General features: G+C 42.3%; 1 protein-coding gene and 1 pseudogene across 4 annotated transcripts in view; one reads left to right on the forward strand and one right to left on the reverse strand.

The window, feature by feature from the left end:
- The window catches only part of Pigu (phosphatidylinositol glycan anchor biosynthesis class U), an 82,768-nt gene that overhangs the window by 40,985 nt on the left and 28,360 nt on the right, over window positions 1-13,423 (forward strand). For all 4 annotated transcript variants that reach the window (XM_021640511.2, XM_060383005.1, XM_060383006.1 and 1 more), the window contains one exon: window positions 1,744-1,841. In XM_021640511.2, the coding sequence (XP_021496186.1) occupies window positions 1,744-1,841 (98 nt within the window). The remainder of the gene's footprint in view (window positions 1-1,743; window positions 1,842-13,423) is intronic.
- On the reverse strand, window positions 5,484-5,584 carry LOC132653920 (U6 spliceosomal RNA; annotated as a pseudogene).

Here is a 13,423-nt window from a genome sequence, read left to right on the forward strand (position 1 = left end):
GGGAGGAAGCCTCTCTTGGTGTCAGGAGTTGGCTAGGCCTGTTCCCGTCTTTGCTCAGTTGTTTTAGCAAGTACCTGAAGTCCAGAACGCCTTGTCTGTCACCCATCAGTACAGTGGGTCAGTATTGCTCCAGTAATTCTGTTCTTTGTCGTTCACATCCAACCTCCTCCTTCCTCTACCCTCTTCCTACTTACTGTCTTCTGTCCGTCAGGATTATTTTTAGTGTGAAGAATAGAATGTTCAGTGTTCTTTTTGTCTTCTTCCTTGTTTTTTTTTTAAAGTCCTTTTTTAAGATTAACATATGAAATAAATGGTTTCATCCTGGCATTTCATACATATGTGTCATTATATTTCATTCTCATTTATTCTCCTCGCCCATATCCTGTGTCTCCTCTAGCTTGTTCCTCTTCCTTCCCAGTTTTTTTTTTCTTTTTTAATTACATGCATTTCCTTACTGTAGTTCCCACCTTCGTTAAGCTCTTTTTCCCCCTATCATTTCACACATGTTCCAGGCCTTTTTTTCCCTCTCATGGTGTTTCAAGTATATAGACTGCTTGAAGGTATGGTGAGATTGCCATCAAGTAAAGAGACTAAACAGAGTATGTTAATGAGTGAAAGACCTAACTGCTCATCTCTGTGTGTTCCTGGAGCTACGTTGGGAAAGATGTAAACTTCTTGGATTGAGTGGAGTGAGGAGTTCATCTTTCTGTGAAACAGCATTGAGATGATTCCTGTTGTTTTTTGTAAAGAATTGATCTCACACTCACCAGAGGAAACATGTTACTGTTTTATAAGCCAAAGTCATTAGGAGACATGGGCTTTGAACCATTATTTTCAGCTGATTTCTAGGTCACTTTGAAACCTGTATTGACTCCAGCCTTGGTTTAAAGGTAACTCGTTGTCTTAAAACATCTGAAAGGAAATAGCTGTTGTTTTAGCAAAATGAAAAATCAATGCCTTTCCTAGAACACAAATAAAACATGTTAATTTTTGAAAGTTTTTAAAAGAGAAGCTGAGCCTGCAGGCATAAGCTTTCTCCCTTAAAATTTCATTTCTCAAGGCACTGCAAGTGTCTTCTCATCATCACAGAGTCTTTCTTTACCTGCGTAATGATTTCATGGCAGTCAGCTTGTGTAGAGGATAGACTCATTACCAATGGAACAGTGTACTCTTAGCTGGATGCAAGGGCTTGGAGGACTTGGACAAGATTGCTGCAAGGTTGATGCCAGCTTAGGCTGCAGGGTGAAATCAACCAAACAATCAGAAACATCAACAATATGCTTTTATTTAGAAAAAGAAAAACCACATGGCTTCAAGATAGAGGTGCTACAGAGTGATGAGCTGTTATGAAATCCAGAGGACTAGATTTCATAGCTCGGAATATCATGAATTGCAGGTTTGGTAACTTGGTGCGTTAGACATGGACATTAATAGATGTTATCTGTTTGTAACTCTTCGGGTTGAGGTTTTATAAAAACCTCTCTGGCTCTGGAAAATCCTTCAGGGACGTGTCCATGGCATTGCAGGTTGCTAAAGGTGGTTGATTTTGACTTCCGTGGTTTCCTTTCATGGGAACTAAGCCAAGTGCTTTGGTTCTGTTTGAGTTTGCATAGCATCTTGCATATCAGGAAGCACTTGGCAGGTAATTGAGCAGTTAGTAGTTTCGTGTTGATATGGGCTTGTTGAGTGAAATCCTGATTGACAAGGTTGGGTTATATTCCACACCTTTGTTTCTTTTCACAGGCAGTGTTTTCCTCAGTGCTATTTTTCTTGCCTTAGCAACATACCAGTCTCTGTACCCAATCACCTTGTTTGCCCCTGGACTTCTTTATCTCCTCCAGGTAAGCACTTGCTGGTGCCAGGGCCCAAGTGATAGTTAGTATATGGCCTGGTCCCTTTTCAGCAGGAGGTGGGTGGTACAGAGGCGGGAGGTATGGGCCACCAACAGCATGTCAAGCTACGGGTGTAGCTCAGTGGTTAGTGCTTGCCCAGCACACATGAGGTCCTGGTTTAATCCCTAGCACCACAAAACCAAAACCAAACAGATTTTTTTAAATGTTGCTGGGATTGGGCCTTGAACTGAAGATCTTTCCCTTCTATTTGAAAAGACAAAGACTAATATGAAACAAAGGAGGCTTAATGGTCACTGAGTTTTAATTGTGTCTGTCATTGCAAGTGTGTAGGGACAGTTCACTTAGAATATTTGTAGTTATCTGGGCGGTATACACACCTTTAATCCCAGCACTTACTTTAATCCCTGCACGGGCAGAGTTAGGCAGATTTTTGTGAGTTCAAGGCCAGCCTGGTCTATAGAGCCAAGTTCCAGGACAGCCAGAGCTACACAGAGAAACCCTGTCTCGAAAAACTAAAAAACAACAATAACTAAAAAAAAAAAAAAGGACTTTGGATCTATTAAACACTGCATTTTCTTTGTTTCACCTAATTTACATAGACCTCTTTGAGCTTGTTTATGGTTTTTAATCTTAATTAGAGCACTTGCCTTGCAAGATTCTTACAATGATTAAAGAAAATGGCAAAATTTAAACTGTGTCTGCTATTTTCAATAAGCTGTTGATTTCACACTAATGAAAGTGCTGGTAGATAGTATCCTTTTTTGAACCATGACATACCAATCTGCCTTACACCATTGCACCTGGCTGACCTCTGCCCTACTTTGGAACCCAGGCCACTTTGCAATGGCAAGAATGTCATGAGTGGTCACTACAGATTCCAGTAACTGAAGAATACCAAGGGCTGTTGCGTGGAGAACAGCCCACATGGAGCCCTCTGCAGACACCATCGCATTTCAATCTTAAAACACTTCATGGGGTAGGTTATATTGTTAGCCAAAGATAATGAAATAGATTTCACTTAAACACATGAATTAAAACTGGAATTTGGGGAAGCTCAGTCACTCTCCTAAGCCATCAAATGGCAACACTGAGCTGTGAGCGCAAGCATTCCGACTTAGGAGTTTCCAACCATCTCTTTTTTTTCAGTTTATGAAGAACGTTCACCTCAAGCTTAGGATGTAGGTTGGCAGTACAGCACAAGAGTCTGCATTCACAAAAGGCTCTGGGTTTGATCCCTAATGCTGTCCCTACCCCATCAAAAGGAGCACTCATCAAATCAAAAGTTAGGCACTACATGCAGGACCAAATGGATCCAAATCTATTCTGGGAAGAGAAATGTTTGCCGAAGGTGTGTAGTTGGCAGCGCTGGGATTCAAATCCAGGGGAGTCTGGTTTACTGGCACTTAACATCTCCACTCCTGCCAAGGCGCATGTGTCATCGTGCTAAGCAACTTGGTGGTAGAGAATCATATTGGTGTACATGGTGGTAAAAGATTAAATTATTCCTCTTTATTAGTAATATATATCTAGTAGATTTTTTTTCTTGTTTTTGTACTGAGAATTGCACATAGGGCCATACCCATGCCAGTCAAGTACTTTGCCACTAAACCAGATCCTCAACCCTCTTCTTACCTTTTCAAAAATTTGAAATACCATCTACTAAGTTGCCTCAGCTGGCTTTGTACTCACTATTTAAGGCAGGCCTTCTCAGTAACTAGTATTACTGGCTTGCATTAACAGGGGTGGGGGGGTGGGGGAAGAAAACCTGAACCCAAATAAGGTATTAATATTCAAACTAGGTATAAAATGAAACACAAAAATAAATAAACTAGTTAATAAATTTCAACTTTTTTAGATACTTGAAAATTTTTAGAATAGGAAAAAAGGGACTAGGAAATTGTTTTAACATCTTGGTTGGGACAGTCTTTGTCTGGCTTTCTTCTGTTTCCTCAGTCACAAAACAGGATAGTAGGACATCGAGATGGATCAGCCCGTAAAGCGTTGCCGCACAGGCCTGACAGCCTGAGTCAGATCCCCTGCGCCCTCAGTAGAAGAGACCTCACTGCTGGCTTCCACACTCACACCAACACATGGGCATGCCGTGCTTATGTGTCACGCACACGCGTATGCGTGTACACAAATAATAATAATGATGATGTATTTATTTTGTTTTTTTGAGACATGGTTTCTCTGTGTAGCCTTGACTGTCCTGTATTGCTTTGTAGACCAGGCTGGCCTTGAACTCACAGAGCTCCAACTGTCTCTGCTTCCCTGAGTGCTAGGACTACAGGCCTATGCTACCACAGCTGACTATACTAATAATTTTTTAAATGGGGTAGTAATACCTGTTGAAAGGGCTAATGCACATTGTGTATCTAGAACAGCCTAATGAGAGATCAATAGATATAGTTACTTAATATTTCACATGGCAGTGATGTGGTCATGGAAAGGACATAGTCATCAGCTGGTAAAAGAAGGAGTGAGGAGGGGAAGGAACTGTGAAGTTAGTTTGTACTTCCTGTTTTGGCATGGTAAACCCACCTACCTTCTGCTGGTAGAGTTTCTAGAGTCTGCAAAGTGGATAAGCTAGGGTCTCATCAGAACCAAAGGCAACGAATATTTTGTTCTCTCCTGAGACACAGGATCAAGAGCAGGGATGCTGCAGCTGTCTCCCTGGTGAGTCACTGATGAAAATGATAGTTTGAGCCCATCTGGTCCCTCCCCCAACTCTGCTCTTCCTGTGACCTTGGCTTGGAGCCTAGTTTCCACATTACAGTGTTATGATCTGATAGCAGGCAGACTAAAATGGAGAGCCCTGGTATGCCCAGCACCGGATTCCACGGTGAAAAACAAGATGCGAGCATATGACTGAGAACCTGAGCTTGTGCCTTTCATGGTGATGCATATTTGTAACTCCAGCAGTGAGGCAGGGAGATTGTCATGAGTTTGGGGCCAGCCTGATTACAGAAAGAGGTCTAGGCTATGGGGCTGGTGAGATGGCTCAGTGGTTAAGAGCATTGGTTGCACTTCCATAGGACCCAGGTTCAATTCCCAGCACCCACATGGCAGCTCACAACTGTCTGTAACTCTGTTCCAGTGGACCTGACTCCCTCACACAGACATAAATGTAGACCAAACACCAAATATACAAATAAAAATAAATAATTATTAAAAAAAAAAAAAAAAGACAGAGGTCCAAGCTAGCATGGGCTGCATAGCAGAAAAACAAAGCAAACATAAAGAGGGGGCAGGACAGATAAAAATCTTGAGGCTATGATTCTGGAGAGGGAGATTGGGGTGGGAGTTATAAGGCCTCCTGACACAGTCCAGGAAGTTTTTTCATCCTTTCCCCTTTCCTCCTTTTTGCTTGGAACTTTTTTTTTTTCCTTTGAGATTAAAGTCTTCTCCATAGAGGCTGGAGAGATGGCTCAATGGTTGCAAGCCCTGGTTCCTCTTTAGAGGACCCGGGTTCAATTCCCAGCATCCACATGGCAGCTCACCACTGTCTGTAACTTCAGTTTCAGGGGATTGGAGAAGACATGCATGCAGGCAAAAACCAATGCACAGAAAATAATAAGTAAATCGCTAAAAACATCTCCTACATGTTGTTTTTGGACTTCGAAGAATACTAAAAATATAGAATGCAGTACGAATTTTCGTGTCATCCTTGCATTGGGGACATGCTAATCGTCTGTATCATTTCAGTTTTAATATATGTACTGCTGAAGTGATTATTTTGCTTGGAATTCTTAAAGCCTTGGACCCCCATGAGTGATTTGAGACCCAGTTCTCTTTCAATGACAGTAACAGACACCAGGCTCTTTTGTAGGCGCTGTTCAGGTTTTTTTCTTTAATACAATCTGACCTCTTGTCTTTGAATTGAAGAATTTAAGCCTGTGATTTCCATATTTTTCTGTGACTTAGGATAGGTCATTTTGTGATGCCTCACAAAGGAGTCAATCCCATCAGCATTTTCCTGACAATTTGCCTTTGCATCTTTCCCAGACCTTCTTCAGGAAGGGCCTTTTATTTAGAGTTTTTACGCCCTGCTCCATTTCCAGAAACAGAAACAGCTTTGTGTTGTGTGTTTTGCTTCCGGGATGTTCCAGGGATGAGGCATCGGGCTGTTAGCTTTCTTCTTTTTATAAATAGGCAGTAGAGGGTGGGTCTTGAACACCCATTTATAATCTAATGTTCTGAGGAAGACTTGTACTCCTGATCCCTCTGCCTCACTGATTAGCTCCTCCAGCCCTTTGTTATGCTCCAGGCCAGTGAGAGAACCAGTCTCCAAAACAAAGAAAGGTGAGCAATACCTAAAGAACAACACCAAAGTTGTCTACTGTACTCATGTGTGCACAGTCACAGAGGCACACACACACACATAAGTAGTGGGAAATGCAAATTTAAAATTAATTTAAAAATGAAATATTTTTCATGTATATATGTGCACATATTTGTGTTTATGTGGGGGGGAGGTGAGTGTGTATGTAGGGGCACGTGCCCATGGATGTGTCTGTCTGTCCAAGCCAGAGGATGGTACTGGATGATCTCATTGGTCACTTCCCACGGCACATGTTAGGACAGGGTATCTCATTTGAAGCCGCAATTCCCCAGTTTGGCCGATCTACTGGAAGTTTGCTGCCAGGCTCCTTGTCTTCATGACCTGAGGGCTGGGATCATGGGCATGGACCAACATGCCTGGCTCTCCGGGTTTTCGTTTTAAGATTCCAGGAGTTTGAATATTGTTTGGTTCCAGCTCCTTTTAAAGACTTGATTCTGGTAACTGGCTTTTCCCCTTTTCATATCTTGAAGAAAATGGTTTCTGTGGAAGTATTTTAGAGCATTGGGGAGACAGAAATAAATTGAGTTAAAGTTCAGTGATGAAACACTAGCCTAACATGTACAAGGCTCTGCAGACTTAAATTTGGAGCCTTAGAACACATATAAATTCAGGGTGGGCACAGCAGACCACGTGTCCCAGCACCTGGGACACAGGGGAAGAGAGTCTCTGCAACAAGCTGCCTAGCTAGATTGGCCAAGTTGAGCTTGGGCTGAGGTAAAGATCCTGCCTGAATGTCATATATAAGGTGAAGGGTGATAGATTTTTAGTGTCACCTCTGGCTGCCCCAGGCACAGAGGTGATCCCCCTCCCCCAAGATGTAAGCATGCATACACATACCACACAAATATATTTAAAAAGTTGTCATTTTCAAAATTTACATTAAGAATTTCCATTGGAACTAGAAAAGATCATCCTGAGTGAGGTAACCCAGAAGCAGAAAGACACACATGGTATATACTCACTTATAAGTGGATACTAGACCTGTAAAATAGGCTAAACATACTAAAATCTACAGACCTAAAGAAACTAAACAACAAGGAGGACCCTAGAGAAAAATGCTTAATTCTCATTCAGAAGGGAAAACAGGATAGACACTGGAAGTGGTAGAAAAGAAGGAACAGGATGGGAGCCTACCACAGATGTCCTCTAAAAGACTCCACCCAGCAGGGGATTGAAGCAGATGCAGAGACTCACAGCCAAAGTTTGGCCAACCACAGAGCATCTGATGGAAGAGGAGGCAGGATAGAAGGACCCAGAGGAGACAACAGCCCCACAAGGAGACCAACAAAGCCAAAAAAGCTGGGCCCAGGGGTTAATGCAGAGACTGGTGCATCAGCTAAAGACCTTGCATAGAGAGGACCTAGACCACCTGCTCAGATGTAGCCCATAGACAGCTCAGTCTCCATGTGGGTTTCCTAGTAAGGGGAGAAGAGACAGTCTCTGACATGAACTCAGTTGCCTGCTCCTTGAACACTTCTTCCTGGTGGGGTGACCTAGCCAGCTCACAGAGGAAGAGGTTCCAAGGCAGTCCCGATGGGACCTGATAGGTTGAGGTCAGACCGTAGGGGAGGAGGACCTCCCCTATCAGTGGACTAGGGGAGAGGGAAGTAGGGCGGGAATAGAAGGAGATGAGGGAGGGGAATACAACTGAGATACACAGTGAATAAATGGTAAATAATAATAATAGAAATTTCTATTTCTGGCTTCTTATATATGTGTATATATGTGTCTGTGTGCAAGTTCATGTGCACCATGTGAATTGTTCATCAGGCACTGTCACATTTATTGTGTTTGTTTGTTTGTTTTGAGACAGGATCTGTCACTGGCTTAGAACTCACCAAATAGGCTAGGCTGATTAGCCAGTGAATCCATGAAATGCTCCTGTGTCCACCTCCCCAGTGCTGGGATTACAAGCATATACACCACTCCCAGCATTGATTTGCATAAGTTTTGGGAATCAAACTCAGGTCCTTATATTTGCAAGGCAAACCCTTTACTGATAGAAGGTAAAGCCTTTATATGAAGCCTTATATTTATGTGAATCTGTCACATAAAGCATACCCTCTTAACTCCACCATAGTCCATGCTTCATCTCTGTCACACTATTGCCTGTCTGTCCCTGTAGGTATTTGACACGTTTTTGTTTGTGTATGCATGTGCTCACTAAAAAGTCTAGGAACAGTGATGACCCAGTGAATGTCCTTACTGCCCATGTGATCTCGAGATGCCTGTAGGTGCTGTTTTAAAACTGTTTTATTTTGGGGTTCCTAAAGCCTCTACCTCCCTCCCAACTCCCCCACACTAGGTAGGAGAGAAAGAAAGTTAGAAGGGGAAGGGAATGTAGACCTTTTTTGGCTAGTTCAGGCTGGTTAGGGTTGTCAGGTTCTTTGGGAAAATACCAATCTCAGTTGTCAGGGTATCTACAGGTCTCCCAGGATATCGAACCATCTGGCAAATGGCAGCAGTGAAACGAACAAGCAGCCTTCCTCCTCCTCTGTCTGTGTTCCCTAAGATCTTCTTGGGGCTCTTGTATTTATACCTTCCCAGAGTCCTCAGAATTCTACTATCTGCAGCTGGCAAAGACCACGGCCCTCTCTGAGTCGCGCAATGCTGTTAGCAGCTGGCAAAGACCATGTGCCACATGAAGCAATTATCAGCTGTGGATAAACTAAGGCAGTCCCATATCCTACACTTGGGATTAAAACAAAAACCTGCTATGTAACATGACTGAGTTTTTAAAGAAACCAAAAATTCCACTACTGGTGTAATTTACCCATTAAAAGAAATTAGCCTCTTAGAGAAATGGTTGATTCCAGCACAGGGTGATCATAGAATGTTGTGATACCAGATAACAAGTCACCAGCAGCTACTGAAGTCACCCCAAAAGGACTCAAGATTCAACCTAAAGTGTCTCCCATTGACCACAGATGGATTTAGTAGGAGAAGAATTATTGGGGCTGGGGACTAAGGATGGAGCACAGTTGGTAGATTGCTTGGACTTCGTTTCATTCCTAATGCTGCATAAACAGTCAGGTATGATGGAGCATGTCTATAATCCCAGGACTGGGGAGGTGGAGGCAAGAGGACCTGAAGTGTCAGGTCATTCTCGGCTACATAGTGAGTTTAAGGCCAGCCTGGGTTACATGAGACCTTGTCTCAAAAATCAACAACAAAACAAGGGCCATGAAGATGGCTCAGCTGGTAAAGGAGAAGCCAGATGATCTGAGTTGATACCTGGCCCCCATGCGGTAGGAGGGAACCAACTCCTGATAGTTGTCCTCTAACCACCTGCCCCTCACACATAAATAAATAAACAAATAAATAAATAAATAAATGTCCTTGAATGACATCCAAGGTTGCCCTCTGGCTTAACACATACACACAGCACCATCACCACTACCACCACCAGCAGCTGCAGCAAAGGAATTTCATTGTGCAAGGCCTAGTGGTTCATTCCTATAATCTCAACACTTGAGAGGCTAATTCAAGAGTATTGCTGTAATTTTGTGGCCAGCCAGATCGATAACAAGACCTCAGCCTAGTATAGTGGCACACATCTATAATTTTAATACTTGGTGGGAGGATCATGAGTTCAGGGTCATCCTCAAGAGTTGGGGGCCAGCCTGGGCTACATGAGATCCTGTCTGAAAAGAAACAAGCAAAAATCAAAACTGTGTTTCAGGTGCTGAGAGATGGCTCAGTAGTTAAGGGAATGTACTGCTCTTGCAGAGTTCCTGAATCCCACCACCCATATTGGTGGCTTACAGTTGTCTGTATCTCTAGCTCCAGAGGGATTAAACTCCTCTGGCTTCTGTGGGTACCTCCACTTGCATATGAACACCCCCACATCGACATACATATGTGCATATAATTAAAAATAAAATAAATTTTCTAAAAAGAAAGGCTATTCAAACACAATGAAAAAAAATGCTGAGACAGAAGTATTGACACAAGTTTGAAGCCAGCCTGGACTACACGGAAAAGCCATCCTGGGCTACATAGAGAAGGCAGCTATGGATACAGAGTGAGCCTAAAAAAGAAAAGAATTTCACTTATGCTGTGCTATGTAACAGGAGCAGTCCTGAAAGATTAAATGCAACTTCAGTTTTTATAAATAGACTCAGTAAATATTCTTCCTCGCTTTATCATTTTATGGCTGTGTTCCCCATGGAACTTATCTTTAAAATAAAATTGTACCTGGAATTTGATTCACAATTTATAAATACAAGTTTGGTAAGGAAAAAAACATTTGCCATTCAAATGTCAACAGTAACACATTGAATTAAATAAGTCACTAAGAATAAGGTCCAAACAGAAACTTAGTTGTTGCTTATTTTCTGCCTCCTACCTCCACCTTCCAGGAGGGAGGACTGTGGGCATTTACTCCTATATCTACTTTATGAAACATCATTCTTTTTCAAAGACCATTTAATTTTTTTTTTTGTTAACATTTACTTTTATTTTCTGTGTCTGGGTGTTTTGCCTCCTTATGTATCTGTGCACCACATGCCTGCTGTGTTCATGAAGGCCAGAAAAGGGTATCAGATTCCTGGAACTGGAGTTATAGACATTTAGGAGTCACCGTGTGAGTGCTGGGACTTGAACCCAGGTCTCCTGGAAGATCAGCCAGTGCTTTTAACCACTGAACCATCTCTTCAGCCCCAGTAGAACTTTTTGTGATGATGGGGATGTTCTGTACCCACCTGGTCAATTCAACAACCACACGCACACAAAATATATCAGTCAGAGAATATACAGTAATCAAAATACAGCAGTCACAAAGTACCATAATTGCGAGTCATATTTGCCTGTTGAACGCTTGCTTGCAAAGTGCTAGGGAGGCCGAGCAGTGGTGTTGTACGCCTTTAATCCCAGCACTTGGGGGGCAGAGATAGGCAGATTTCTAAGTTTGAGGCCAGCCTGGTCTACAGCACAACTTGTATGTCAGCCAGGGATACACATTGAACTCTGTCTCAAACTCTACCTCCCCCCCCTCAAAAAACAAAAACCCCAGAAGTGCTAGAGAGACTAAAGAACTGAATTTCACTAATTTAGATAATGACAGGTGGCTTAGTGACAGCACATTTAAGGGAAAAAATATGAACATAAGAAGAATAGAGCTGTATAGCTAGATGTAAGCTTAGAAAAGAACCCTGGGGTGGAGCAGGTTCTTTCCTACTTTACTTTTAGTTTATTTTTGTTTATTCTGTATACAGTGCTCTGTCAGCATGTATGCCTGCACACCAGAAGAGGGCACCAGATCTCATTATAGATGGTTGTGAGCCACCATGTGGTTGCTGGGAATTGAACTGAGCACCTTTTGAAGAGCAGACAGTGCTCTTAACCTCTGAGCCATCTCTCCAGCTCCTTTTGTTTGTTTTTGTGACAGTTTTGAACTCTTACACAGATAACAGAATACATAGATATGACAATGGAAGGGAGAATTATCTGGGGGAAATAGTTGGACAGGGAACACAGGAAAGGGCAGTGGAGATCTAAGTTAGAACAAAGAACAGTGACATATATGAAAACGCCGTAATGGAAGATGGAGATGATGGCGCACACCTGAAATCCTAGCCCTTGAGAGAGAGGCAGGTTTGGTTCCCAGCATCCATATGGTGGCTCACAGCCATCCATAATTAGTTCTAGAGGGTCTAACAACTTGCCAAGCACCAGACATGCACATGGTATGCATACATACATGCAGGCAGAACACTGCACAGAAAATAATATTTTATAAAAAGGGAATAAACAATAAAAGTAAAAAAAATAAAAATAAAAGGGAACTACAATAATGATACCTATTCTGGATTTTAAAAGTAATTATAGTTTTGCGATCTGTAAATAGTTTTACTTTTTATCTTATTTTATTTTTTGAGAAAGGGTCTCACTCTAGCCTAAGCTGACCTGGAACTCTCTAGCCCACTCAGGCTTTGAACACTCAACAATCCCCTGTCTCAGCCTTCCAAGTATTGGGATGAATGGGTATGAGCCCACACCATGCTCAGTTCTATGCCAGAACTTGAGACAGGGGAAGTACAACTCTTTTTTGTGTTAAGCTTCTTCCAAGCAGTCTGATTGTGAAATTCAGTGGTGCTTTTGCATACATTCCTTCTTATTTAGGTGTGCTCTTACACGTGCAGGTGTAGTACCCTTACCACAGATTCCGTGATGTCCTTATGTGCATTTGTGACACAGAGCACATGTAGAGGTCTGAGGACAGTTTTCTCCTCCCACGTGGGTCTTAGCGGTCAAACTTCAGTTGTCAGGCTTGGGCTCCCTGTGTTCTTCTTGGAGTTAGTGCCTTTAGAAAGATAATTTGAGATTATACAAGCCTAATTCCCTTCAGGATTTTACCCCCTAATATTTTACTTATTTTTTGAGACAGGGTCTCACTGCGTGACCCAGGCTGGTCTTGAACTCTTGGAATCTTCTTACCTCAACCTCAGTAGCACCGAGACTACAGGCATGAGCCACTGGACATACCTTCTTTGTCCTTTGATTTATAGCTTCTCTTTCATGTGAAAGGCAGAGAAATATTAATTTAACATCCCCCATCAGTCATTTTTAAACAGCGGCCCAAAGTGAAAACAAACAAACAACAACTTTTTTTTTTTTTTACCATTTTGTTTTATATCTGCTATTTATGGGGAGAATGGGGACAAGGTCTCGACATGTAACTATGGCTGGCTTGAAACCCAATCTGTAAACCACCCTGGCTTAAATTCACAGGGATCTCCCGAGTGTTGGGATTAAGGGAATGTGCCACCATGTCAGACTAATATTTGGTTTGAACATATTTATTGAACATTGTAGGTAGAACTAGTGAGATGGCTTGCTGGGTAAGGGCACCTGCTGCCAGGCTCAACAATCTGAGTTTGTTCTCTGGGACCTACGTAGTGCAAAACCAGAGACAAGTCCAATAAATTGTCCTCTGAATTCCACAGACACACCACGGCACATGAAAGCCCCACCACACACATTAAAGAAATAGAATTCATTTTGTTTTGTTTTGGTTTTCGAGACAGGGTTTCTCTGTGTATAGCTTTGGCTGTCTGGAACTCGCTCTGTAGACCAGGCTGGCCTCATAGAGATCTGCCTACCTCTGCCTCCCAGGTAAGTGCTGGGATTAAAGGCCTGTAATACCACTGCCCAGCTTAGAATGTAATTTATAATGTACTGTGTTTTTTTTTTTTTTTTCTTTCTACTTTGTGAAGCTATTAGGACT

This window comes from Meriones unguiculatus, chromosome 4 (assembly GCF_030254825.1).
Source record: "Meriones unguiculatus strain TT.TT164.6M chromosome 4, Bangor_MerUng_6.1, whole genome shotgun sequence".
In the NCBI taxonomy this organism is placed as follows: Eukaryota; Metazoa; Chordata; class Mammalia; order Rodentia; family Muridae; genus Meriones; species Meriones unguiculatus.